Source organism: Venturia canescens, chromosome 4 (genome assembly GCF_019457755.1).
Source record: "Venturia canescens isolate UGA chromosome 4, ASM1945775v1, whole genome shotgun sequence".
Taxonomy (NCBI): Eukaryota; Metazoa; Arthropoda; class Insecta; order Hymenoptera; family Ichneumonidae; genus Venturia; species Venturia canescens.
Window position 1 is genome coordinate 22,811,470 of NC_057424.1, and position 26,593 is coordinate 22,838,062.

Consider the following 26,593-nt stretch of genomic DNA (forward strand, 5'->3'; position numbering starts at 1 on the left):
TTGTACAAAAATTGGACTCTTTTGGTATAGGCTAAATTCGTTAGGCAAGTGTTGATTATTTTTGAAATTAGAAATTGTTTTTACATAACGAAAAGAAACAGGACTAGGTACGTTGCATTATTTTTGAATGATCAGAAAAATGTTTCATTAAAAAAACGTGTATAAAAAAGTGTAATCTTAGAATAGGATAATTGAAGATGTGAATTTCCCGCTTATTTCGGAATAACTATCTTGCGCCACCGCTCACGCAATTCCAAAAATGTACGCCGCGCGTAACGTTGGCGGCTCGCTGGCCCGCTGACCGCTGTTTTTCTGGTTTTTCTAAATCTCCTAACCTCAAAATCGAATTTGTTTTTCATAAGAAATCTCGCGGTTATTCTGTAATTTTTTTCCAGTGATTTTATTGCAAGAACATTAGAATAGTGTTGTATTTACAATATGGGGAAAGAAACTGATCCGGAAAGCCCGAAAAAAAGAAGAAAAACCGTGACCACCGCTCCTGGAACTCCTACCAAGGACGGAGATATGTACAAAGTATGATTGTTTTAACCCGTGTATAAAATTCAGTATTTGAAAGACAAACAGCATAAAAAAAATTTATAATGGTGAACATTTTTAGCTACTCATTTGTTCTCGGTATTTTTGTTTCCATTTTTAATATGACAATTCATTGGAATGTTGAATCCGATATCACCTATGATAAATCTCTTTACAAAAACAGATATTTGTAAACTCGTTAAATATTATTATTTTCGCTAGACCATAATAAGCTATGAAGAGAAAGAAGCTATGGATAGGTCACCAGAAGAAGATTCAAAGAATTTTCTTTCCTGCTGTGAGACAGTTCGCAGAGGAATGAATGAAATTGCACAGCTCAAGGCTAGCGACGATCCAAGCGTAAGTATGAAAACCATTGAATTGCCTTCAACACATGTTAAAGAATTTATTAGTCTGGTCCATTGCATGTGAAACATTTTCTAATCAAATTCAATCTCAATTTACTAATTCAATGGGCTTAAGTCAAATCAAAAATATATACTGGTATTTGATGTCCTAAGAATGTTTGATTTCTCATGCAGGCTAAAGATCAGGTCAGAGAATTACAAATCCAAACATCTCTTGCATTTCTTGAATTGAAGAAACTCAACAGAATGGAAAAGTTCAGAACCAAGTTTGCAAGAGATTCTTTGACAGCTGCAAAAAGTGCTGTTGACAGCAAACATCTCCAACTACAAAACTTGCTGTATGAAGTAATGCATCTAAAAAAAGAAGTCATAAAGTGTTTACAATTCAAGTATGTTCATCTGAAATATCAGCTATTGCAAACATTAAAAATTTGTGTTCTCATTGTTTAATTTTTTATGCAGGTCCAAAGATGAGTCTATAGAACTGGTGTCGTTGGAAGAATTCTATAGAGAAGCACCAGAAACTATTTTACAAAAAGTATGTTTCAAGCGTTTTTCTTCATTTTTGAAAATTTCATTGTCGCATGTCCAAGAATGACGAAAATCTAAACTATTGTCGACGTGCAATTTTTTTTTCAGGACATAACTGATATGAATGCCCACCAGCTGAAACTTGCTCGCCTCGAATGGGAATTGATGCAAAGAAAACAATTAGCAGCGCTGTGCGACGAGCTATCGGACAGTAAAAAAGGTGTTGCCTCGAGTATAGAAACGAAGCAGGAGCGACTGGACAATCTCGGGCCTCAGCTTCGTACGATTCTCGAAGCGAGCAAGCCTCTTCAGGATAGTTTTGGTTTGCCTTTAGATAAGATTCACCAGGAGCATCAAAAAGCTGCATTGCTCGTTTCGCCTCTGTATGTACTTTATGCCAAAACTTCAGCATACAGAGACGCATATGGTAATTGATTCTCCGATTCATGTAACAATTAGAAAGTATTTTCCACACATCAACATTAGGAAGAATATTTAATAACATTGTGTCGATGATTTATTCTCATTTTGGTAGAACCACTTTTATGCGTGAGCGTCGAGGGTGACGAGGATGAGGCAAAACGAATAAATAATCAGGAAAATTCCCAAGACTCTGATTCGGATCAAGAAACACAATCGGAAAGTGTAGTAGAAGAAATTCCAGTTCATAAGAAGAGACACCACAGATTATCGCGCGAGGCAAGACAGGAAGAGAAAAAAATGCGTCTCCTTCAGAGGCACCCGCTGAGTGTTCAAATCGTCATCACTTTATCCAGTAATTGCTTACCTTTCAATAGTTTTCGATGCAAGTGGAATACAAACAATAAATAAATGAATTTCTGTCTTTGTCTAGATGAAATCAAACTCACTCTCAAGTTTTTCTACATGACTTACTTAAGAGTCATTACCGTGGAATCGAAATTGGATACTAAAGATTGCGGAGGTATCACAGCCGGGTATAAATACCATGATATTCTATAATAATCATTTCTATCTCCATACGAACTTTCAACAAAATATTGTACCTCTATTTTCTTCTGCTCGATAGAGACATGCTGATTTCCGAGTCGGTACTTCGTGAATTGTATCCAAAAGATCTGGGTCTTGACAGTCCAAATCCTGCGAATAATTATCAACTCATGCGACACAATCTTCCATCATTCGATTCCCTTGGAGTCGGAATTCCTTATCGATGGGCTCAACGAATGGCTGGACTGCATTTTCTGTCGTTAGATGTCAACGAGCAAAAGGTTGGTACGAGTAAAAGCAATTCGATTATTTTAAAGATGGACTAAAATAATAACACGTCCACAGCTCGAAAATTTGAAACATCCTGTTTCCGATAAATCACATTAAACCAAATTTTTATTCAAAAAGTCGAGTAGAAAAGCTACATAATTGTCATTTTAATGGTTTGTAGCGAACGAATCAAGAACTTGCGCAGGATAGTACAGAGAGTGTTTTACGAGAAATAAAACGACGTGTTAAAGCACGCCTCGAATTGTGTAACGAAATAAAACTATTGGAGGAAGGACATTTTCCCCCTGTGGCAATAGGAACTGAACCGATGCCGGAAAAAGTTGTAACGGAAGTTCATCGATTCACGACCGCAACGTGGAAAAGTTATTCCACCAGTCCGGATACTCTGGGCTTCTGTAAAAAGGGGCTAGTCACACCGGTCGACATGTTTTACGAAGCGATACTTCGACGCGGGGGATGTAAGTGGTTAATGAAATGTTGCACTCTCTACGATGAAATGAAATCCATTTTCCAACGAGTTCTATTTTGCAGATGAATTGATCGCACGAATCGCCATAAAGCCGGATTACCCAAAAGTCTCACCGGTATTCAGCATAAGTCTGAATCCTTCGATTCCATCGTCGATCGATGTAGTTAGAGATATAGAACGTGAGGTTAACGTAATGTGGAAAAAGCCGCCTACACTTTCGTTACAATTACAACGTCTTCGCGCCTGCTTCGACATTTACCTTGAAACAGAGAAACTCGTACCCTCGCGCGAGCAGATATTCTTCCATTCGGTAAAAGGACGAACTCGTGCTCGACCGTACAAGTACGTTGCGTTAGGAGGGGGCGTATTCACACAACGTTGAGGTTATGTTCGACCGAGAACGATGAAATGTGAAAAAAACTGTAAATTGTTCGACGATCCCTTTTAATTGAATAATTATTTTGACACTGCTACTAAAATATATCATTTCATCACTTGTTTATCGAGTAATTTAAAGTACGTTCGCACAAGAATCATCTTGTGACTAGCGATTTTTTTTGTTGCTTGCCCAAAGGTACTCTGGACAACGTTATGAGGTAATTGCGCAAGGTTTGCCTCAAACGTTTATTCTGCGCTGTTAGTTGGTCGAGTTCAGATTTCCTATGGATATTGCCTGCTTTCACATAGTTGTACTGTTCCCAAAATTTCTCCATTTTGTCGTAAGGGCTTGTGACCTACAAGCACATCGTAACGTTTCAGCTTCAAGTTAAAAAACAAGGTCAAATTAGTGCATTCCAATAATGAGGGTAAAATTATTTTTGTAAATTTACGCAAGGCTTATTTGTTTCTTCAATCGTCTCGGCACAGTGTATCGCATATTTTTTCACAGCCAAAGCTGTCGGCTCCAGACCGGAACACATTTTAACAAGCAACAATAAAGTCGAACCTTTTTCCTTGATACTCTCTAAATGCTTGATTACAGTGATACACAGAACACTCATACGCTTCAGTTGAACAGCATCCATTGTTTGATGAATCCTTATTTCCTGCCTTAATTTACGTATACTGTCGTCGGATCGCTTGTTTTTATTCGTCAGCTCGTCAATTCGCGCAGATCGTTCGTTCATCAACGTGTAATAATTTTCTCTAAGGTTTTCCACCATGTTCTGTAAACTCGATTGTTGCTTGACAAATTGCAAGCTTTCCAATCTCGACGCGTTGTCCTGTTCCTTCAAATACTCGTATTGCTTCCTTTTATCCGCACTAGAAAATTCGTACTCCCTTAAAACATTGTTCAGTTGTTCCCAAAGTCTTTCCATGTGACCACCTACTCGCTTTCTCATTATCGAAATATCATCTTCCTTCGCGTGTTCGATACTGCACGTGTTTATTGCGTTTCGCGTTTGCGTTCTCATCAATATCTCTTTTGTGTGCATCGCTTGTGCGAATATTACAGTCTCGAGATACTTTCGCTCGTTCGCAACGTTTCTACTCAAGATATTCAATTCTTCGATTTCACCGTTTTCCTTTTCACAGATTGCCAAATTGTAATCGTGTCGCATCGATTCCAGCCTTTCCACGAGTCTACCTGATTCATTTTTGCTCCATGAAAATAAAATTATAGCATTTTTTATCAAATAAAAAGAAATAAATTGTTTTTCCGAAATTTTCATTGGCACGTTCTTTCAGAGTGTGTTCTCTCGTAAATTCTCAAAAATCGCGACAAACAATATGCAACTATGAGAACTGAATCAATAGTCGAATATATAGCTTCAAATATAAACTATCTTACCAATTAACTTATCTATCATGTCCATATGGGTTTCCTGCGTTCTTCTATTTTCTAGGTCCGCCACTTCTAATTCGTTATACAGTTTATGGATTACAGCATCTTTCGCCTTTAATGTTCTATCAAAGTTTTTCCACAGATAGTCAACTTCGTCGTATAATTCTTTGCACTTTATTTGACGTAGTATAAAACGCCATTGCTCGTTTATCTTTGCTGTATTCAACCGCGCGAATGCTTGCTCGCGTTTTAATTTGTTCTGTAATTGAAAAAAAAAAATATTCCCTATTTCAATGGATTTTGTAGGTGCGAATCGAACAACTCGTACGAGAATGAGACTTGAAGAAGCTGTATTCCGAACTTAAACATTAAATGAGGTAATAATAAAAACCAATAGAATAATACGCTTCTTTGTTCTCTCTATAAATAGAATGGTAAACATTTCCGGGATGAAAAACACGCCTGAGTGTGAAAAGTTTATGAATAGGGCGCAATTTGATTCAAGCCCTGAGCGTTTCGTACCTTCGTGAAAACGGCGATTAATTCTTGTTTTCGTCTTTTCGCTTCCAATTCTAATTCCGCTCGGTGTTGCAAATAACGCAAGCGTTCCTCATCGTTCATACGTGCTAATTTTGATCCCTTGCCTTTTTTCTTTTTTGCTGGCATTTTGATAACGTTATTTTATGATTTAATATTTTTTCGAATTCGTTCCACTTATTCGCTTTTTCGGCACTGTTTATCTCACGACGGTCGAATGTTTGTTCGATAAAATGCGCGACGCTATATATACGTATAGTCAACGTATAGTGCATAAAATGAAATGTTTTCTTCAATTGTGCGATTCCATCGTATTTGAAGAAAGAACACTTTTAACTCTTGTAGTATTTTTTTGAATAATTCATACATATTGCATTTATCAGAATAAATATTTTACTTTCTCATGGCGTGAATATTCGACATGATTCGATCATGTTTATTTATTTTGTTCGAATTGAATGCACGCGAGTGTTTTTAACATGTGTTTTATTACGGACACGCGCAAGAGGCGCCGGTTTGTCTGCGACTTGAGATTTTAGAGTGGAGTAGTTTCCGCGTTGGATCATCTTTTATATGGTGAAAACATCTTGTGAATTTCAACGATGGCCTTGCGTAAATTTATGCATCCACGGAATAAATACAAACAGGGTCCGGATTTCAAAAAATTGGCCATTCTCTACCCAGATTTTCGCAAGCATACGACAACTGTGAGCATTTATTGTTTCGACGTAACCTCATCGCTCGGATTTTTCTATAATTAGAACAATCGATGGAATCTAAATTCAAAACTGTGTTGTACAGGATTTGTCTGGAAAAATACGGTATGACTTTAAAAACGTAGAAAGCCTACAAATTTTAGCCAAGACTCTGCTCAAACATGACTTTGATCTGGACATTGACATCCCTACTGAAAAATTAGTGCCAGTTATGCCTTTGCGACTCAACTATGTTCTATGGATAGAGGATCTTTTAACTTATGCAAAGTTTACAGATGAAATCCATGGAGTCGATATAGGTGAGCAAAATTTGTCAAAAAAGTAGTAGTTATCTAACTATCAGCCATAAATATGAAATAACCTTGATTCTTTGACTAGTAATTCTATTGCAATAAATGCCTATTATGTTAATACTCAATTTATCCGCTCCTTTGAAATCTCTTTGCAACAGGCACAGGTGCGGTCTCCATTTATCCTTTGTTGTGTTCAAAGATGTATGGATGGAAAATGACCGGTACAGAAATAAATGAGACAAGTGTCCTGTCGGCCAAAAATAATGTTGCAAAGAATGGACAAACGAATCTGATAAAAGGTATGTTTGAACTCAAGGACGATTTTAGGTTCTCCTCCGAAAAGGTTTCCTTTGCTATCTGGAATCATGAATGATGAAAAAATTGTAAGAAGATATGGTAAATATTAGATTTCTTCTTTTATGTATTTTAGTGATGCACGTGAAAGATGACTCATCATTACTGAATGAAGCCTTGGAAGAATCGGTGGAGTATACCTTCACTATGTGCAATCCGCCATTTTTCAACACAAACGAATTCATCAAGAGGGAAAAACGTTTGCCACCGAGAAATGCAGCGACGGGAAGTGGTTGCGAGCTTGTTGTTGAGGGTGGTGAAAAATGTTTTGTGACGCGACTCCTCTGTGAAAGTTTAGAATTACAGGAGCGTGTGAAGATTTACACAACGATGCTGGGTCAAAAGAGCAGCTGTGCATTTTTTAGGTCCGAAATGAAAAAAAGAAATATCACAAACTATACATGGACAGAATTTTGCCAAGGACACACCAAGCGATGGGGTCTGGCATGGACTTTTATTCCCAAAGAAATAATTGATTTAACGAATGCACCGGTAATAAGAACACGGGATAGTTGTCAAACGATCAAACAATCCAAGGATAGGCCGAGCGAAATGGTTTTTCCCTTAGGCGATAAATTTCACAGCGTTGACCAGCTCGTTGAAACGCTTTGTACGTGGATTCAAGAATTGAAGGTCAGTATTCCCCCAAGACAGTTGTATTACATACGATGAGAGAACTACGGTGAAACAATTTTTTTCTTATCAATGTAAATTAGATCGAAATGGAAGAGTTGGAAGTGACGGAAAAGGAGATAGATGGCTGGACATTTCGTTTGAAAGCTTACGAGGATACTTGGTCGCACGCGAGGAGGAAGCGACGAATGGCACAACGACAGGAGCAGTATGCAAAAAAATCTCGTGTCGAAATTTCTGGAGCAGTAAGGAACGATGTTGCTTTCACGGAGGAACAAGAGACCAGAGAAACAGAGAGTTCTCCTCCCACGGTTAGACCTACAAATTCTCTGTTGGAGTGCTGTATGATAGTAGGAGAGTTCGAGAATAACGACACTGAGGAAGAGAGCGAAGACGTGACACTGGTGAAGATTTGTATTTTATACGAAGACGGACACGGTGGCAAAAACGCTATGGAGACTTTCCGCCAGTACCTGATAAACAAATTGTGTATTCGCGAATATTTAATGGGCAAGAGTAAATCAAACAGTCCGAAGAAAAAGAAGCGGAGGGACAAGAGAATTGAAACTGGTGTTAGCGATTGAATAAACGCTGTTGGATTGCATACAAAATGGTCTATTTCACGTCAGTGGTTTTACCAAATTATATCATAACAGATATACACGTAAATCAGGTATTTAACTTCATAACAATTATCATTCATTCTTATTACCTATTATCTTTTATATGATACAACTCTACTAACAGGTGTGTTGTTACAGTACTTCGGTACAACTATATAACGTATGAATCTATATATTCAAACGAGGAAACTGTCGCGTTTCTATATATTTCGATTTTTCTTTCATTATTTGGTTTGGTCGTCACGAACGCAATTGCGCAGCCGTCATTAACATCTCAGACACACCAATGATAATGCACCGGAATCGTGAACGTCTCGCGCTATTCGATATTCTCGAGATTGAGAGAAAAAAAAATGGGGAAACAAATCTTTAATCGCACTTTCTTTTCTCGCCGCATCGTCGTTCGCGCTCCTGTCGATCGGGATTCTTTCGTTTTCATACATGTTTCATCAAATTCACCGTTTTTCGTTTGTTTTTTCATTTCCGAACGATTAACGTTATTGTACTATTTTAATAGCAGTATTTAACGAATAATGTGCAAAAAAAAATCAAAATAATGTCTTGGTAACGGGTTAATCCTTACGTGACTATCTATCTATTCAACTGTATCTACTAAAGTTGATTCTTGTATCACCTACCACCGGCACCGAGTGCCTCAGACTCGCCTCACGTCGTCACAGAAACCTGAACCAACGCGGATATCATACCTATTTATTTTTTTGGTGTTATTCATGAATCATTCTTAAACCTGAACCAATCATAGTCGAGCAACTTTAATCCATATACATTTTCGTGCCTTCTCGGTTTTACGTGAATAAGAACCTCTTAATGAGCGTAAATGAGCGTACGATTAAAAATTAACAAAAAATAAAATAAAATAAAATAACAAGAACATCGGTTTGTAGAAGTACGATTATTCTTTGTCGAATGAGTGCCGTTTATAAAAAGTATTTTCCACACGTTTTCAAAATTTATAAGAAATCGTGAAAACACTCCCAATAGGCCTGCGCTAAATTTTGTTGCTTGTACCAACGTTAGCTATTCTAATTGAACACAACAAAGCTTTGCTTACCGATAAAACTTTTTGTAAAAAATCAGAATATTTCAAACATTCAATGTGAAACCGGATAGGAGAGCATTTTTGTTCAACACGTTTCGAAAACGTGAGTTTTTACAGTCGGCCATGTATTCGAGGCAATAAGGCATGAAAAAGAAAAGAAAAATGCAGTATCAAAGGAAATTCGTCGAAAACGTGTTCAAATATATTTTTACGGCAACACTAAATAAACTTTAATAAAATAATCGTATTTCCTTAATGAGGGATGCTTTTTCCAAAAATGACATGGTCTTAATTAATAATGAAATGATGGTAGGAAGCACCAGCGGGACTGTCGCCAATATAACGCGTCGATCAGGAACGTAGAATGAAGTTCGGTTCATTTAAAATCCAACTTTGTGATGCAGTCGAGCGAGTAACTAATACTGAAAATCAGCAAAATATGATTTAAAAAAAATCCTTTTTCGGTTTTTAAATAAGTGTCCTGCAATGTGAGGCAGTGTTGATGCAGCATCGTCTTCGTGAAATACCACACAGTACCTCGTAGATCGTGCAGCTTGCATTTGGTGAAATTCGTTTTAGTATGCTTCCACCGAGTTGAGCGCAAAACGCTTGTGTGTAAGTGTGTATGATTTTTTTTTGTTTCAATGCCTTATAAAACGTTTCGTTGCAACGTAAAGGTATCAACCAATATTACCTTTGTTCTTTCAATCTTTGTTCAAACGATTTTTTTCGTACCTCATCACTCTTTATTTTCTCTTTTCTCATACGATTCGAGTCCTTAACAAACCCGATGCTCCTTAATCGGGTGCGCGTCTTCTCATATACTTTTTCGCGCAATGAAAAATACCGTATGTTGTTTTTCGCGTTACGCACGATTATTATAACAGATTAAAGTCTACACGAGCGAATGGCGAGTAACGCGAAATCCGAGCGATCGATATAATTCAATGATCGAGTCTCCGATGTCATAGAACTGTGTAAAACAACGCGTCCTTTAAACACACCTTGGAAGTACTACTCTTTTGTTTATGCTTATATGCGTGTGTTTGTTTGAGTGTGGCACATGATTATAAGTAGTTATAGCGTAAAGCATCGCCACGACGATCCTGGATCGTTATTTAAAACAATGATAAAAGGAATACGGGGAAATGTAGACGAACGAAATCAAGGTATGAACACGGTCGTTTCCCTAAAGACCGCTCGCGGCTTGGTTTATCTGCTTGTATTTGTGTGAGTATCTTCTGTGATTATTCCACAATTGGACATTGCACTCGCGTCACCGGTATATGACTGAGCGCAGTGGTAACGTCCGAGACTCGATAAACCACGGATTCTCCGGGTGTCTTCGAGTGTTCAACTCTTGGTCACTATAGAGCTCAAAGTTTCGTTAGCACTCGATTCTTTTGCGCTTTCATCGATATTGTTCGAATTCCCTTCAAGATCGCTCGCTTCTTCGATTATCAATTTATCGTTGTCCAACGCTTTGTCCGTTTTCTCTTTCGATCCTTCGGTCGATTTGGCCTCGCGGTCAGGGGTCTGCTCTTTCTGCCGTTTCTCAATTTCAGCCTTAAGATTTTCAATGTCTTGTTGGCTTATCTGTACGAACAATATACCGTTTATGACGTTCAACATATCCAACACGCTGCCCATGCTCGGCGGTTGTATCTGTATCGGTGGTAAACTAACGCCCGGCTTTCCCGTGTATATCTCGTTCATTTTCTTCTGTAAAACTACCGCCTGTTGCGTCAAGTGACGCAAGCAATCGCTGCTCTCCTTTGTCTTCTCGTGTTCTTCGCCCAATTGCTGTTTGTATATCGCGTATGTCTCTTTCTCGTTGTTTAAAGCAGCACGAAAATCTCCCATACAGGATTGTGTTCTTGCCACAAGGTGATATGACACTGCAACTTTGAGGGATCGAGGTCCGTGATAACGGAGATTCAGAACTAGCGCATGCTCCAAAAAGCGCAACGATAATTCGTATTCACCCACTGCGTGAAGAATCAGGGAGATGTTGCTCTGGAAATAAAATTAATAAATTTAAAAAACCGAACAAAAACGCCATTACTATCTTGAATAACGGATTCATTGCGACTTACGTCGATGAGGGCCACTTCGGGGTGATCCTCGCCACAGACTAGCAGAGCAAGATATCGTGCTCTGTACAAAAGCCTCAACGACACGGATACTTGTCCGTTCGCGAAAGAGTAAAGGGCTAGGTGTATCTGCAATTAAACCAAACGATAATTTATTGGAAACGTGAAAAATAATTGATGCGTTGTGAAAGGGATTTCAACAGCACGAAACAAAACGTGTGACTCACGTATTCCGTGATCGTGTAAGGATGATCGATCCCGTTGACTCTTTCCGACATCAGTACAGCTTTTTGTTGCGTCGCGAGTGCTTCTCCATGATCACCCATAATGTAATTGAGTCTCGCGAGCATCCTTATACATTGAGCAATTTCAGGGTGCATAGCGCCGTAAACGTTGTTCAACAAATTTAATGCCTCGCTGATGAGTTCGTAGCCATCTTTGAGATAACCCTGTTGGATTTTGCTTTGGCCCGTCGTGTAAAAATTGTACGCGTCGCTCGCCTTTGAAAAAAAAAAGATAAAAATCAATGGTTGTTTTAGGAGATAAATTTAATCTTGAGGCTTGATCATCAAAGCGTACCCGTGGATTGATATGCTTTACGATGGGAAAGATGTTAAGGATATCTTCTTCGAAGAATGTGGCGCGATTTTTGTTCTCAAAGTTATATTCCCGCAGAAGTATTTGAATACCGGTTTTCACGCAAAAACCGCGCATGAGCGAAATCTTTTGAAGATGAAAATGTTCTATCATCGCATCGAGAGATTCCGGCGCTGGTGTTTCCCAGTCGTAGTAAGCCTTGAGATCCGCTTTTATTTGTTGCCAGAGCAACTTGGGTGTCAGACTCGCCCATTCGACCTCGGACTGTTGAGGCCCGTTGTTTCTGCCCTTTCTCTTGTTACGCCTTTTCGCGGTTTTGCTCTGGAGCTAATCCCCGAATTTCACATTAACAACAATGTATAGAAAAGAAAGCAGAGAATGAAAATATTTTGATCGTGAAGTGAAACGTACCTCTTCCAGATTGAGCTGTGGATGGGTAAGTTGTGCCGAGGATAAAAGACAATTTAGAAAATGACTGACAGCTGCGGAAAGACTCATCAGCTCCGTACCCTGTGAAAAAAATCGATTCCACCGGGTGTTAGATTTTTTTCAATACTTCAAGATTTAATACGAATTTTCGAAATGAAAAAAAACCATTATCGATACTTGCCTGCATGTACGATGTGAAGATATGCTTGGCTGAGCGGAGGAGAAGTTCCGAGACGGCTATTCGGTGGAGATACTTCAATTGTGGAACAGCAGCCAACATAGCAGCGAGTTTCCCGAGGTATCGAACATTAATGCCTCTCCCATGCAAAGCTTCGACCAAAGTACTACCGTCCATAGCTGCTGCAGTGTGATCAAGGCACTCACGAATCTGTTGACCGATATTTCATATTCAATTTATTATTTTTAGCTGTTTAAGTGTGTTGAAACTCAAGTCTGTGAAATCGCTTTTGAACAGAGTTCTAGAGAGTGATGGAGGAATTTTCGAAAACACGAATCGTTGACTCACGAAAGTTGGTAGTTGCACTGTGAGCAAGAAGTCAGCAGCGTCGCGAACCAACTGTCTCTGTTTTTTTAAGGCTTCACCGTTCGGGTCTGGATGACGAACACCGGGTGAATAAACGTCAGGGTTGAATTTAACGTCAAATTCGGCATCCCTGAGACTGCCAACAGCTGCGGCCGCTCTGCGTACAATTTCCTTTGTGCTCTCTTCGACTGTAAATTATCCGAGTAAACACACATAATTAATAGTTTTCAATAGGAAGATAAAAACGCAATCGACAAAAGAACATTTATTTACGTTCTTGTTTCTCTCCTCCCGTTATCGAATCGGTTATGCTTTCTACGATTTTTTTAGCCTCTTCAGCTTCGATACTCGATTGTACGGAACTCTCTTTATTGCTGTCAACAATCGCCTCGTTGCTCTCCTCTTTCTTCTTTTCTTTTTCTTTTTCCTTTTCCGCCTCCTTTTCTTTCTCTTCCTGGAATTTCATATGGAATCAATGTTAACGAAACGAGGCTGAATTGTCGTTGGTTGAATCATTGATCGAATCGTTGACAGAAATTTGCAAATATCTTTCAAAATTTCCCTAAGATTAAGTGCAAAAATCGACGAAACGATTACCTTCTGGCTAGGCTCTTTATCTTTTTGTGATATTCTTGCTGACGTGAGTTGTTGCAGATGCACGGCCGCGTGTTTGATATACTGTACGTATCGAGCTTCGACGAACGAGTCGATGAGCTCCTGTCGAAGACAGGCGAGTCTGTGCTTGTGCTCAACCGGGAATCCAAGTGCTCTGGCTTCCTTGCTGAGCTCGACACCTTCAACTGGATATCGGAGAAAAATCGGCGATTGAATACAAAGCATTTCCGTTAAACGTTAATTTCCATATATTGTTGGAGTAAACTTACGTTTCAAAAAATTAACATCCGGCGGAAAAGTTCTCAGGAGATCAAGTACGTAATGACGAGAATCGTTTCCAATGATTCCTTTGCATTCGACGCTGCTGCAAAGCTCTATTTCTTCGCCGGCGTCGTTAATTACTTTGTGCGGTAGAATCTTCAGTTGCTGGCCAGCTTTGTTCAACTGAAAAAAAAGTAAAATGTTGCACCAAAGGGGGATCTCTCGGCCGCAGGGCTCCGTTGCTTGAAAAACAAAAAACTTACCAGCTCCAAGTATTTCGGATGAGTGAGTACTGTTTTACCAAAGTCAATAGAACCGTAGACGACCGATTGTTCCTGATCGCGTTCCAATATACCGGGAATAATCGATTGAGCTGTAACGCGATAGCCCCTGTAGTCTATCACAACTGTTCCGAGGGTGTAGAGACCGGGGAGATCGACAGCCGCGTAAACTCGTACACCTTGAAGATCGTTGCGCGGTGCGACAAACGCTGCGGCGTCTCCACCGAGCTCTTTGTAGTGATCGCGCACGTCGAAGCCCAATGAGAAGAATATATTGTTCCATATAAACATCTGCATCTTTGCTTCCTCGCCCGGATTTATCGCCATCACATTTCCGTCTATAACGGCAACAGCGCCTCTCGTCGCTGCAGCTACGAAATCGCTGTGAACCTTGAATATCGCGCGCTCCCGTAACAATCTTTCCGGCAGATTTTTCCTCGGCAATTCCCTCGTGGTTTGAAGCTCCTCGTTCCAGTCTCTCGTTTGGCCGGGTATGTGCTCTTCGTAACCGAGTTTTGACGAAAATGCTGCGGATATTCAGAATCGTTTGCTTTTCAATCCTTTATTTTTTAGGATTGAGAAAAAATAAAATAACCTGGTGGACATTTAGGGAAAAACGAACGTACTGTCCTCGGCGCGTATCGCGTCTATCGTGTGCTCCGTTTGCGGTGCGCTCCAAGCGTATAGCTGGTAAGGTGTGGCAACTCTTTCGAAGGGATGCCTTTGAGTTCGGCGTCGTTGCATCGCGGCGAATCCTCGTTTGAACGCGGGACTCAATTGATTCAGCAGCTCGATGAGACTGTGACAGAGATGACTTCGACTGGCAGGCTTTGGGTTGAAAGTCTCTTTCGACGATTGATTCACAAAGAAACCACGAGCACAAGCAGTCAGATAATATTGCTTGTCCTCGAGCGTTATCACTTGAAGATACATCAGGTCACCGTGGAGTTTCCTGTAACCAGGTGGTGGATTCCAGCCTGATGTCGTCAGAACCTGAGAAAAAAAAGACGAGCGACTCGAAGATCAATTTTTTGACGGTATCCGGATACTGAGGATTTCGGCGACGTCTTTCGTCTGTAATTTACCTTCAAGCAAGGCGGGCACTTTTGCTCCTTGGCCTGTGGCTGAAGAGGCAACAGTGGCCTGTCCTTGCATCCAGGAATAATGTAATCCGGCGGCGTGCAATCAACGGCATCGGCTCGACTCTTCTTCTTCTCGAGTATATCGCCGTTCGTAACGACATTGAGAAAGGACAAACTGCTGCATTCGGTACCGTTGTAAGCGTCGGACGGGTCGATCGATTTTAAAAGATCTCGGACGTGTCGCACGTGAATCCTCGCTTCTCTCATCGTGTACGGCTCCTCGACGACTTTGATGACGGAACCCTCTTTCAGGCCCTCGATGTTTTTCAACTCGGCGAAATTGTCGAGCGTGTTACCATGAAGATTCAGTGAGAAACACGTCCGATGACACGTGTCCTCTCGGTCCATCAGCAGCTGGTGAATCTCCTGAAAGCCATCAAATACGTTACCGCAAACCCGTTCATTTCAATCGATCAATTCTCCACATTCCGTTCTCCTCGTTTTACTTACTTGCACGAGCTCCATACTGGAGACCTGGATGTCGAATGGCTCCGCGCCCGGACTAACGATCTTTACCGTGAATCCCATGTCCTGAATGAAAACCACCTCTTGCTCGTTCCCTCCATCCGCGTCCTTCTCGCTCTCCGCCACTTCTTTCTCATCCTTGTCCTTGTCCTTTTCTTTTTCGCCCTCCTTCGTCGCTTCTACCTCGCCCTTTTCAAGAACGTTCTCTGACGAGGTACTCGGAGTGCTGCCAAGCTCCTCGTTTTTCACTTTCTCACCTATCGTTCGAGCGTATCAACATTTCATTCAGTCACGAATCAACATTATCAACCAAGTGGAATGAGTTTTTTTTAAAATCATATTCTTACTACTAAAAACTTGCTCGGATATTCAAATTTTCAAATACTATCGACTATCAGTTCATCCATATTCCGAATGGAAAAAAGCTTTTTCGTTCTCGCGTATTAAGGTGATGGATCAGTCGGTAATCACAACCGTGAGTGCGAGAGAGATAGTTGCAAATTTTGAAAAGGAAATTTTTCCACATCGTTCGTCTGATCGAAAAAATAAAAATGTCATCGGACTTTTGCGATCGTGCTGCGTACGATGACATTTTTATTATTTTAATCGGACGAACGATGTCAAAGAGTTTCAATTTCAAAAATTCGAGGTGTGATTACCGACTGATCCATCATCTTAAGCAAGCTCACCCGAATCTAACGGAAATCGAAAATCCAACTTTAACAGGTGAAATTTGGAAATATGCTGGAAATATACAGCGCGCATTTATTCCCAAAATTATTGTGGGATCCACCGTCCAGTCGTCGAGAAAATAATTAACGAAAATCACATTTTTCAAGGGTTATACACAGGCTCAATGAAATAAGATCCTCCCAACTTTGAGGAGCCAAAAGCCTGAATAAGAAAATACAATGTTTTTGGATATCGATGATCTTTCGAAAAAGCCTCGTTACACCGGTGAAAATCACTTGGGAATAAAAAAAGAAAAAATTTGTTTGTGCGTTTAACGAGTAATAGCGACACGAACGGTGGAAGATTTGACAACAGCATGAGCCAGCTGTTTTAAAATATAGATATTCGTACGCATACAAATAGAAAATGGCTCTCGTCACATTTTGCTCGACGATGTTACCACGAAAGTATTTCAACCGCTATCGTGATATTAAAAATTTGTGAATCTCAACAAACAAGTTGCACATTATTATATGACGTTGAAGTTTGCAACGTTGGAGTCCAACGAAATGATCTAAAAGATCTAAAAGAAAAAATTCCAGTAATTCTGCAATTTCGTTCCCTGCCGAATATGAAATTGGTAGTTTTTCAACCTGCACCGATACTTCGTAAAATAAAAAATTCGTGAATCACAAATATTTTTTTCCTTCGTTCCGTTGGACTCCAACGTTGCAAACTTCAGCGTCGTCACTATTATAACAATTGAGAGAACAAATTTTAATAGTTTCTTCGATAATCAAAAGAGCAAAAAAGTTCAGTTGCATTTTTGAATCACAAGTAACGCAGGATCTTCCTCGATGTTTCGAAGCTCACTTGAGCTTCGAGCAAAGTTCCGATGCCGGAGACAACGCCGACCGCCTATTATTCGTTGTTCGGATTTCCTGGAGTATAAAAATATGAATTGATCCCCTTTTCACCTCTTATTTACCGTATATTACGCTGAGGAGAAAAGTTTCGAGAAGGACAGACGTAAGAAGCCGGAGAAGACGAGCGCGGAAGAAGAAGAAGAAGAAGAAGAGGAACGAGGGTTGGGGCTGTTCTTGCATTCACCGTCACTTATAAATAAACGGCAATGTAAATAGTGCGCGCTCAAATGCCGTACTATTTTTACCGATCGTTTTCTCAAGTAGTGCCTAAACCGGGGACTTTACGTGCCCGGTTGACTTCACCTGTTTAGAACGTAATTCCACGCAAAGCGTTTAAGAATGAAGAAATTTTCGAATCGTATGACTGTCGACGAGATGAGAGAGGGAGGCCCAAGAGAGCGTTCCATTCGAGTTTCGATGAAAAACAAAAAACAACGAAAGCTCCTTGCGATCCGCGGGGTACAGTGGGCGAATTAAAAACCAGTGAAAACATTTGGCAAGAGTCTACATCAAAGTCGAGTTTCCTGTATACAGTTATACGTGCACGCGTCGCTACGTACCTGGATTGAGAAGATCGTCGAAAAGGAGGAAAAAAAAAAAAAACGTTAGAAATGTTGACTCCCATTTCAACGATCATGGTCCACGGTCATTTGATCTTGGCATCGCGGCAAGACGCGAAGTAGATTTTCAGCGAATGTACCGTCCTCGGCGTGCTGTTCGATCGAAGACAACTTGCCAGAAATGGATTTTACGAATCGAGAAGAATTAAGGGCTCAACCCTGAGATTAGAATTTTCAAAAAATCCATTTTTCGAAAGTATGCCATGTTTAAAAGCATCATAATCAAATTTTACAAAGATCTGGGCAGTCCAAAACTTGGTTTTTTTGCAAAAAACGATGAAAAAGACGCGCTTTTTCGTAGTTTTTCGAAATATTGCCGGGATTTCGTAAATTTTGAGAAAATCAAAAATCTTATGATACGCGCCACAGTCTGCTGAATCTGAAACCATTTTTTTCGGATCGTCCGTTCCAGATTTTCTTGGACCTTCCCCATTTTTCTGTACGAAAGCTGAGTAAAAAATATCCATATTTATAATTTATGCCGGTGAAAGAAATTCTCGTGAAAACAGTTTTTTTTTGCCCGTCTAATCGGGGCAGACCCGACCAATGAATCGATTCAGCAAATATCATTTTTCGGCATCGATCACGGTCGAAGATTTTCGATGGAAAATCAAAATAGGAAATAGGACAATTATTCGTCGAAGCAAAACGTATCTTCGCACGATTTTGCGGACAAGAGGAATAGCAAAAATTCATTGTGCCATACGAAAAGTTCGTTGTGCTGAGAGTGGAAATACTTGAAAAATTCCGTCCACGATCCGGCAGAAGGGCGCGAGTCGAAAGTTTCCTTTTTCGTCAAAAAAATAATGTTCGAAATTCAATATGAGCAACTCAATATAAATGCACGAGACGAAAACTCAGATACTTGCTTTAAGGTAGATCATGCCCGAAGGATCGTTTTTTTGGACCGATTTTTACTTCCTAATTAAGCACACGATCACTTTAAATCAATGTCAGAGTTATCAATTCGAAAGTGTTAAGAAATTTTTTCAACTTATCTCAGGGCGAATGAAATTACGAGCCACTGATTAATCCCAAATTTCATTCGTCGTCCCTGGCAAAAATACTCAAGTTTTTTATGTCAAAAATCGCATTAGAGAGCGCAAAGGGAAAAAACGAAGGAGAATGGACCAAGAAAAACGAAAAAATGAAGGAAAAAGTATAAAAATTACTAGTAAGATAATCGTCTCGAATTTTTCCCAAACCTTCATTATATACTTCCTTGTTATTGTGTATGAGGCTGAAGCTTGCAACGTTGGAGTCCAACGTAGAAACGATCTAAAAAAACTTTCCAAAAATTTCAGTAATTCTCCAATTTCGTTTCCCGTCGAATTTCCAATTCGTAGTTTTTCAACTTGCACTCATACTTATTGAAATAAAAAACTGGTTAATTAAAAATGTTTTTTCCCTCATTTCGTTGGACTCCAACGTTGCAAACTTCGGCATTGTTATTGTGTAAGTTTTTCATAAACTTCGTAAGAAGCGTTCATTCTTGTATGGAAAGATAAACAATTTTTTACGCGCAGTACCTGCGTATTTTTCTTCATTTTTAAACACGTTTGTCTCGATAACCAATGAGACGAACCCCTTAAAATTGGATACGCGTGTCAGTCGACTAGCCGTTTAAATTTTTTGTAAATTTCAAGACTTTCTTAAGAAAATCGTTTCGTGGATGAGCTACCTTAATAATGATAACAGTAATATTCTTATCGATTATGGCTCGCAATGACATTGCGCACATTCTTCTCATTATTTCTGATTATAAGCATGCATGTGCCATTGTGTTCGAGCGCTCTGACGCGCGCGGCAATTCCCCGCCGTTCCCAATAATAACACTGTTTTTCATGGTTATCTGAATCGAGGGACCCCTGCTCGAGATTTCATTTACATCTGAGGGGCGAAAAATATTTTTTTCAATTCAACGGTAATTATTTCTTTCATGTATTGTCAATTCTGGAAAATATTAGCGAGTGTCGAAGACTGTCAGGGTGCAGGGGGGGGGAGCTATCAGTATTTTCTTATCGTTGTACACTCGCATAATAATGCCCCAGAAACTTGTCGGTGAGTCTCATTTAATTATAAACGCAAAGGTTGCACCAGTTACATCAAAAAACTGGTATAAATTCGAAAATTGTTTGGAAAAAGAGAAAAAAATGACTTGAAACCGCGAGATATTCGAAATTCATCGTTGCTAAGAGCGCGACCGAACGTGTGAATAGTCGTTGAGCAATAAGAGACTATTATCTCGTAAGAAAATAAAATGCGGCACAGCAGAGACGGTAACGAAGGCAAACCGGGGGTGATGTAACAGTCTAGCATCGAAAATGTTTTACAATTTATAAAAGGACGGCCATTAGAGCGAGAATGTATTTGCAAATCTCTTTGATGAAATTCGTGAAAAAAATGTTCGATGCGACGGAATTGGAATCGAAATTTCGAAAAAGAATTTTTGTTTCAAAGTATTCGATTGATCAGAAAGAAGCCGATTGCAGCGAACGCACGGTAGTGGCAGAGTAAAGCGAATCGTCGAGCTTTTTCGAAAAAATTTAATCTTCGAAGTATTATACACTTTGTATTACGTATCTCCCTCGAACGGACGCGAAAATTTGATCAGCGACCGGCATATTTTTAATGCGAATCGCGGGTTGCAGGTTATGAATGGCTGTCCATCAAATGTACTTGGATTGATTACAAAAATGTGGATCGCGAAAAGAACGGGCCGGTGAAAGGTTGAAAATTCTAATAAAACGTTTTTGTCCCACGTTCTCGAGATCGGAGTGCGAGGGAGCGCGAAAGATGCGCCATCTTAGTTTGTCGCACTTTTTTTCTCTCGTTCAAGAATGAGTCGCACAAGCGCTGCGATCGCATAGAGAGATTCTGGAAGAACATGCGGCACACACACTTGTGAGTTCATGTGTTCCCGGTGTAACAGGCGGGGGGGGGTAAGGAGAGTGAAAAATTCGTCTGCTCCGTCTGCTCAAAAGAGAGCGAAGGCAAAATTGAGTCTTCTGCTAGGAGGTAAAGCTCTTGGTTGCTCACATGACTGTATCCTGTATCCCTCTTGCGTACAGTACGCGAGAAAGCATGTGGCTCAGATTTCGGCGCCGAGACCGAGACGCACGAGCTTCGCTCAATTTTCTTGCTTACATAACGCAACTCCGGCGGGTACGCACGAAAGCGCATTTAATAAATTCAATAATTCCTCAATGCTTGTCGAACAATCGATCATTTTTAAATATAAGCAGAAGAAGAAGAAAGATAATGGCATTCGACGAACGAGCCAAGCGAAAGAAACCATGATCCCATTGTGGACAATTTTATCAACGATATTACGTAATCGAACGTTTTTCGCGCACCACACTACCGGCGATCACTATATATTTTCCCATCACTTCACTAAACCACTCTTTTTCCTCCCGTTTCATTTAACCTTAAAGCATCTCGCACAATTGATTTTTTAAAATGACAACACCCCCTCATGGATCAAAATTCATTCTAATCACGTTAAATTTTCATTAAATACGATATAGACGTTGATTATATACTCACGAGTACTATTACCGGCACCTTCCTCCCTGCTAGCGTTGCCGTTGACCAACGGAATTTTCAGAGCTCCATCCTCCCCATTTGCATCAACTTGAGAACCCAGAGCCATAGCCTGTTATTCTCTCACCTTTGTTGTTTATTATATTTCTTTTAAACTTTTGTTACTTTAATTCACTCGGTCCCGTATTAACGTGTTGTGTTTAACACACTTCGAAGCACGAGTTTTGTGTGGTTCGGGACTACACCGCGCGCGCAGACGAGAGAACGTTCTATTCTCTCTCGAATATATCCTCCTCTATCTTTCTCTCACTCTCTCGTTCTTCCTATCTCCGCTTATTTCTCCTTCTTCGTTTCTTCTTTCTCTTGTTCTGTCTCGTGTTTCTCGTCGTTGTCGTCGTCGTCGTCGTCGTCCTCTCCTTCTCAAATTCTTTCTCTTTAAAATACACGATTTTTTCTTTCACCTTTCCGCACTCACTAAACTTTCAATCTAGTCCGTTATTTTTTTTAACAAACTCAAATTATCTCGTTCCAACGACGCGTACCAACGGATCCTCGCACTCGTGTTATAAAAAAATGTTTCTTTCATCAAAATTTTTCGAAACCGCTCTTTTCTCGTCGACCGATGTCTCAAGGCGACTGCTCTATTCCTTCTGCGCTCGCCGTTCTCACTCCGATTCCGAGCTACTCTTTTTCTTTCTTCTCTTCGTCGCACCCACTTTCTCTCTCTCTTTCTTTCTCGATTTTACTCTACTCCCTTCTCTCTTTATTCTCACTATGCACGTGCGTTTTGAACGGGTGGTACAAAGTCTATGTCTCGGTCGAGCACTTGGCGAATTTCATTGAGCGATTCCTCCACACTGCTGGTCATTTTACTTGGTTAAATTACCAGTTAACCAACCTCAAGAAGTTTACCACTTTTCAATTGGACCATTAAAGTTTTTTATTTTATATTCATTACGTTCCATTGAACTTGGCATTTGTCAATAAGCTCATTCTACATTCGCGTTATAACAATGATACGATTAAATAGATTATTATAACCTCCCATAGATCACATGCGCAGTCACCGCTTCGGAATTTTTCACATGAATTAAAACTTCGGAAGCGTTATGCCTAATAAAAAATAAAACTTTAGTTCACCCAGAAAGTCTATATCGGTTTGTTGCTTTTCTACAAATAGATCGATCGTGTTTTATGGATTGCAATTTATGCAGCAATCTTTCTCGCAAGCATTGGCGACTCGTTCGGTATGCACGGTACGAAGAACCGACTGAGTTGACGCAACACAAAAAAAATTATGTATTGGCGCGGTAACGTAAACATGTTCAAGTTTTCTGCTGCAAATCAGTAGCAGTGCAGCAACCACATCATTGAAAAGTCTTTCAAACGAGATAGAAGTGTCAAGTTTTTGAAATTTCGTTAAATTAGTAAGTGATTGTTGGAGAAAATGAAATATGTATTAAACGAGTTGTATACAATGAGAAAGAAAGAGGTTGGGTGGAGATTGTCTGGGAAAAACACTAGGATTCAAGAACCTAGCCTAACGTCAGGGTCTAGTTCCGAATTTCAACCCAGATGTTGCCACGGTCGTTTCAGTCGATAAGAAAGATTCAATGACAAAGTTTTCAACTTTGTTGACAATCGATCACAGGACTCGGTTCACTTACATCACTATACAAGAAAAATTTCTACCAAAATTCAATTAACCCAACAAATTGAGTTTTTTCATAATACTTTTACCATGACCGGGTATTATAAACACGAGACTACGTCCTGTAATCGATCTTCAACAAACTCGTTGACCGACGAAAGCGACCGTGGCGATATCTGTGCTTAACATTTGGAACTAGACCCTGATGTTAGGCTAGATTCTTGAGCCCTAGTGTTTCTGCACCCTACCGAAAAAAATTCTCGGGCACGTGATGTCCCTCGATTTATATTTCTAACGCTTTGAACGAATTATATTCGAATAAACGACATAGACTTTCGTAATAAACGTCTTATTCCATCTGAATAGTACATCAGTAACGACTAGCGAATGACCAAAGTTACGAAAAATCAAAATAATCGAATTTTTGAGCGGTAAATTTAAAATCGTCGGAAAGTCTCCATTCGCGCAGTTCTGCAGTAGAGATTTTATTACTACTTTGCGATTCATTGATCTTGGGCGGCACTGGAATATTTTTCTCGAAATCACCAAAGGTTTTCAAGCGAATAAATATCTGGACTTTTTGATTTCATGAGATTCAACGCCACTCCACGTGTTGTTTTCAATCTTCATTCTCCCAAAGTATTTTTTTACGTTGATAAATCTATATTTTGATTTTGATTTCTGCAGATTTCCGTATCCCCGAGTCGTCCTTGAATCCAAGCGTTCATTGCTGAAGTAAAAATCCGAGATTCCTAGAAAAATTAGCGGGCGAAAGGAAAGGAAAAACTGGATGTATTTAAGTACAAATTGATTTAATTATTGCTCGAGACTCCATACTGTTAATCTCGTGTTGGCGAACGTTACAAACAGGCACTAGAAGTATCGCAAATTTCCCATTATAAATATCGAACGCGCGGACGAGCAGGACGAAACAATTCGTGTCGGACGGTATACGAGTGGTTGTCGCGAAATTCTATTACTGGACATTGGACGCAGAAACACGAAAATAATGAATAAAGAAGAAAAGAAACAAAAACAACAAACATCTCTCGGTCGATAACGTCAGGATTGAGAGCTTTCGAGATTGATGAAGTATTTACGAGCTGAAACTTTAGGCGTCGTGCATACGAAAAGTAGTAACTCAGCCCCAGGGCCGTCAGCCTCGGTGAGCGTGCGGGCCGTTAAATGCATACAATACAAACATAATCAGCTTATCGATGCACGAGCCCATGCTAAAATTTCTCTCTTCCGTCTCTCGCTTTATTTCCTTCTTTCTAATTCGTCGTATTCTTTTAAAATTCTATTCAGTCTATCGCAATCGTTTGATTCTTAAGATCAACTCGCGTCCGCTACATTTGCAGCGTAAAAAAAAGATTGGCAGAGGGATGAATTTTAATACTTGGCGCGTGTGTCAGAAACACGTTTGGACGAACCTCTTGAAAATATTTCGTTTCTTTTTAGTTTGCAAACTTGGGATTTTTCTCGACGAGCGGACGGTCGTCGAAGTACATGAGAATAACGCGCTGCTCCGTTTTATATTTATGCTTTCGTTTGAACTCATCGCTCGTATGGTATTCAAAAGTATGTGCTACCATCGGATAATGGATTGAAAAACGAATTGCGATGCAGTGGTAGAGCGTTAAGAGGCGTATGTTTCTCTGAACCGACGTTGAAGATGATGGTAGGCCGTCATAACGCCTCGCTTCTTCTTTTCCATTCGACAAAGCACCGGCTCCTGACCCGACGCAGTCGCGATCTTTGTCTCCAGCGGCTCGATCGTCGTGTCCTTGTCCGGATGAACGAAGAAAGCGATCGAGTGACGTCCTCGGCCGTACTGCTCGGGCACAACGATCCGATGTTTCAACGTTTGGAACTGCTGGTTCGTCCAACTCGCGAGCTTGTCACCGGTCTTTATCAATATGGCACCGGTCAAATGGCCGACTCGTTCCCAACGACCACCGCTCAACGTTTGAATCTCCAAGCCACTCTCCCGGTCCTGTCCAAACATAAATCAATTAATAAGGATAAACATTGCTCTTGAGGAAGTTGACGCGAATCTAATGCAAATCGAAAATTCCAACTTTGAGAATTCAAATTTGGAAATACACTAGAAATATACACTAAGCATCTACTCCCCCGGAATTATTAGAGGATCTACCGTCTAGTTATCGAGAAATCAATGAACAAAAATCACATTTTTGCTTCCTCATCGGGGAAGCTTTGTGACGATGAAACATTTTTTTTTCCAGTTTTCAATGTCAATGTGCTCAAAATGTTCCAAAACATCGAAAAATCATATCTAGAAAAAATGTCCGGATGTGTGCGTGTGTGTTTTATGGCACTGCAAAATTCAAACGCTTATAACTCGGAAACAAGTTCTTCATTCAAAATTCAAGTTCTTCATTCTTTGATAATTTTGTCAGAATTTGTAAAAAATTGCTAATCTGACGACGTTTTGAAATTTTCATAAAAAGGGTGTCGACGCTCTAACTTTCGAAAATTTTAAGATTTATTAATAATTTTTTTTTTTATAAATAGACTATCATAATAGGAAGGTTGATATTAAATTTGGGGAATATCGGTTGAGCGGTTTAAACTTTATGACATTTTGAATTTTACGAAAATATGAGTTTTTCAAAAAGTCGTCTAGCCGCTTGAATTTTTGGAAATTTTGTAAGATATTGTGTATAAGTCTGTACTTCTTTTATACTTTCCAGAAAAGTTGTCTGAATTATTCAATTTCAATGTAAATAGAAAAACGACGAAAATTGAAAGTTGCAAACTGTTTTTTTCTGATGGCTCGTCATTCAGTTTTTTTTATGAATTTAAACAAAGAGATGAATTAAAGTTCGTAAAAGAAGGTAGAGAAAATACATTATTTCCTTGTATACAAAAAAATTGCTGCAAATTAAAATTTGCAAATTGCTTCCTCAAGATGGTCAAGATGCACGATGCTCGAAGTTTCCTCTATGAGGAAGCCAAAATGAAAAATATAACACCTCATAGAGTAAGCTTTGAGCATCGTGCATCTTGACCATTTTGAGGAAGCAATTTGTAAATTTTAATTTGCCGCATTTTTTCAAGGGTCATCCTCCCAACTTTGAAGAGCCAAAAACGAGAATAAGAAAGTAGAATGTTTTTATAGACCAATTATGTCTTAAAAAGCGCTTGTTACCGTTGAAAATAACTTGGGAATGGAAAAAGAAAAAACGCTTTTTGAGATTAACGAGTAATAACGGCATAAACAGCGGAAATTTCGACAACCCCATGAGCCAGCTGGTTTAAAATCTAGATATGCATACGCACATAAATAGAAGATGGCTTTCGTCACATTCTGCTTGACGATTTTACTACGAAAGTATTTTAACCGCTACGATAATATTCAAAATTTATCAATCTTAACAAATAAGTTACACGTCATTTTAATAATTGTGAGAATAAATGTTAATCGTTTCTTTGATCATGAAAAGAGCAAAGCAGTCCAGTTGCTTTTTTGAATCACAAGTAACGCATGATCTTCCATGAGCAACGGCGATATGGTTTTTTCACAAATTCCTCATTCACAATGAGCTTCATCGAACTTT

The 26,593-nt window shown here is 39.6% G+C and overlaps 5 protein-coding genes across 5 annotated transcripts in view; 2 read left to right on the forward strand and 3 right to left on the reverse strand.

Moving 5' to 3' along the window:
• Window positions 1–267: 267 nt before the first annotated feature.
• On the forward strand, window positions 268–3,665 carry thoc5 (THO complex 5). Its single transcript, XM_043417234.1, has 10 exons — window positions 268–534; window positions 760–897; window positions 1,080–1,294; window positions 1,368–1,443; window positions 1,545–1,863; window positions 1,972–2,211; window positions 2,290–2,392; window positions 2,485–2,686; window positions 2,857–3,154; window positions 3,228–3,665. Exons 1-10 carry the CDS (start codon window positions 439–441, stop codon window positions 3,545–3,547), a joined length of 2,007 nt encoding a protein of 668 aa, XP_043273169.1. The 5' UTR covers window positions 268–438; the 3' UTR covers window positions 3,548–3,665.
• LOC122409566 (dynein regulatory complex subunit 2) lies at window positions 3,593–5,757 on the reverse strand. The gene is made up of 4 exons (XM_043417236.1): window positions 5,474–5,757; window positions 4,958–5,210; window positions 3,996–4,753; window positions 3,593–3,899 (listed from the first exon to the last, which is right to left on the reverse strand). The coding sequence occupies exons 1-4, from the start codon at window positions 5,615–5,617 to the stop codon at window positions 3,699–3,701; spliced, it is 1,356 nt and encodes a 451-aa protein (XP_043273171.1). The 5' UTR covers window positions 5,618–5,757; the 3' UTR covers window positions 3,593–3,698.
• A 139-nt stretch (window positions 5,758–5,896) lies between these two features.
• On the forward strand, window positions 5,897–8,095 carry LOC122409565 (U6 small nuclear RNA (adenine-(43)-N(6))-methyltransferase). The gene is made up of 5 exons (XM_043417235.1): window positions 5,897–6,195; window positions 6,290–6,503; window positions 6,656–6,796; window positions 6,928–7,484; window positions 7,568–8,095. The coding sequence occupies exons 1-5, from the start codon at window positions 6,091–6,093 to the stop codon at window positions 8,066–8,068; spliced, it is 1,518 nt and encodes a 505-aa protein (XP_043273170.1). The 5' UTR covers window positions 5,897–6,090; the 3' UTR covers window positions 8,069–8,095.
• On the reverse strand, window positions 8,084–22,159 carry clu (clustered mitochondria protein homolog). The gene is made up of 15 exons (XM_043417233.1): window positions 21,362–22,159; window positions 15,580–15,851; window positions 15,073–15,495; window positions 14,614–14,980; window positions 13,970–14,514; window positions 13,715–13,889; window positions 13,428–13,630; window positions 13,104–13,284; window positions 12,813–13,018; window positions 12,468–12,674; window positions 12,269–12,367; window positions 11,840–12,184; window positions 11,488–11,760; window positions 11,264–11,389; window positions 8,084–11,183 (listed from the first exon to the last, which is right to left on the reverse strand). Exons 1-15 carry the CDS (start codon window positions 21,465–21,467, stop codon window positions 10,521–10,523), a joined length of 4,191 nt encoding a protein of 1,396 aa, XP_043273168.1. The 5' UTR covers window positions 21,468–22,159; the 3' UTR covers window positions 8,084–10,520.
• Window positions 22,160–23,804: 1,645 nt separating this feature from the next.
• LOC122409567 (2-oxoglutarate-dependent dioxygenase htyE-like) overlaps window positions 23,805–26,593 on the reverse strand; it is a 34,087-nt gene continuing 31,298 nt past the window's right edge. The window contains exon 5 of the mRNA XM_043417237.1: window positions 23,805–25,005. Within this exon, the coding sequence (XP_043273172.1) occupies window positions 24,649–25,005 (357 nt within the window). The 3' untranslated portion in view covers window positions 23,805–24,648. The remainder of the gene's footprint in view (window positions 25,006–26,593) is intronic.

Bases quoted from the DNA above. Each gene is read 5' to 3' on its own strand.
- LOC122409565 (XM_043417235.1), top strand. From the start codon at position 6,091: ATGGCCTTGCGTAAATTTATGCATCCACGGAATAAATACAAACAGGGT. The intron at 6,196-6,289 runs GTGAGCATTTAT...TGTGTTGTACAG, and splicing joins TTCGCAAGCATACGACAACT to GATTTGTCTGGAAAAATACG. The intron at 6,504-6,655 runs GTGAGCAAAATT...TCTTTGCAACAG, and splicing joins AATCCATGGAGTCGATATAG to GCACAGGTGCGGTCTCCATT.
- clu (XM_043417233.1), bottom strand. From the start codon at position 21,467: ATGGCTCTGGGTTCTCAAGTTGATGCAAATGGGGAGGATGGAGCTCTG. The intron at 13,890-13,969 runs GTAAGTTTTTTG...CTTTTTTTTCAG, and splicing joins ATCCGAAATACTTGGAGCTG to TTGAACAAAGCTGGCCAGCA. The intron at 13,631-13,714 runs GTAAGTTTACTC...TCCGATATCCAG, and splicing joins GGATGTTAATTTTTTGAAAC to TTGAAGGTGTCGAGCTCAGC.
- thoc5 (XM_043417234.1), top strand. From the start codon at position 439: ATGGGGAAAGAAACTGATCCGGAAAGCCCGAAAAAAAGAAGAAAAACC. The intron at 1,444-1,544 runs GTATGTTTCAAG...TTTTTTTTTCAG, and splicing joins CAGAAACTATTTTACAAAAA to GACATAACTGATATGAATGC. The intron at 2,393-2,484 runs GTATAAATACCA...TCTGCTCGATAG, and splicing joins TGCGGAGGTATCACAGCCGG to AGACATGCTGATTTCCGAGT.
- LOC122409566 (XM_043417236.1), bottom strand. From the start codon at position 5,617: ATGCCAGCAAAAAAGAAAAAAGGCAAGGGATCAAAATTAGCACGTATG. The intron at 5,211-5,473 runs GTACGAAACGCT...TTTCAATTACAG, and splicing joins TAATCGCCGTTTTCACGAAG to AACAAATTAAAACGCGAGCA. The intron at 4,754-4,957 runs GTAAGATAGTTT...AAAATGAATCAG, and splicing joins CATGATAGATAAGTTAATTG to GTAGACTCGTGGAAAGGCTG.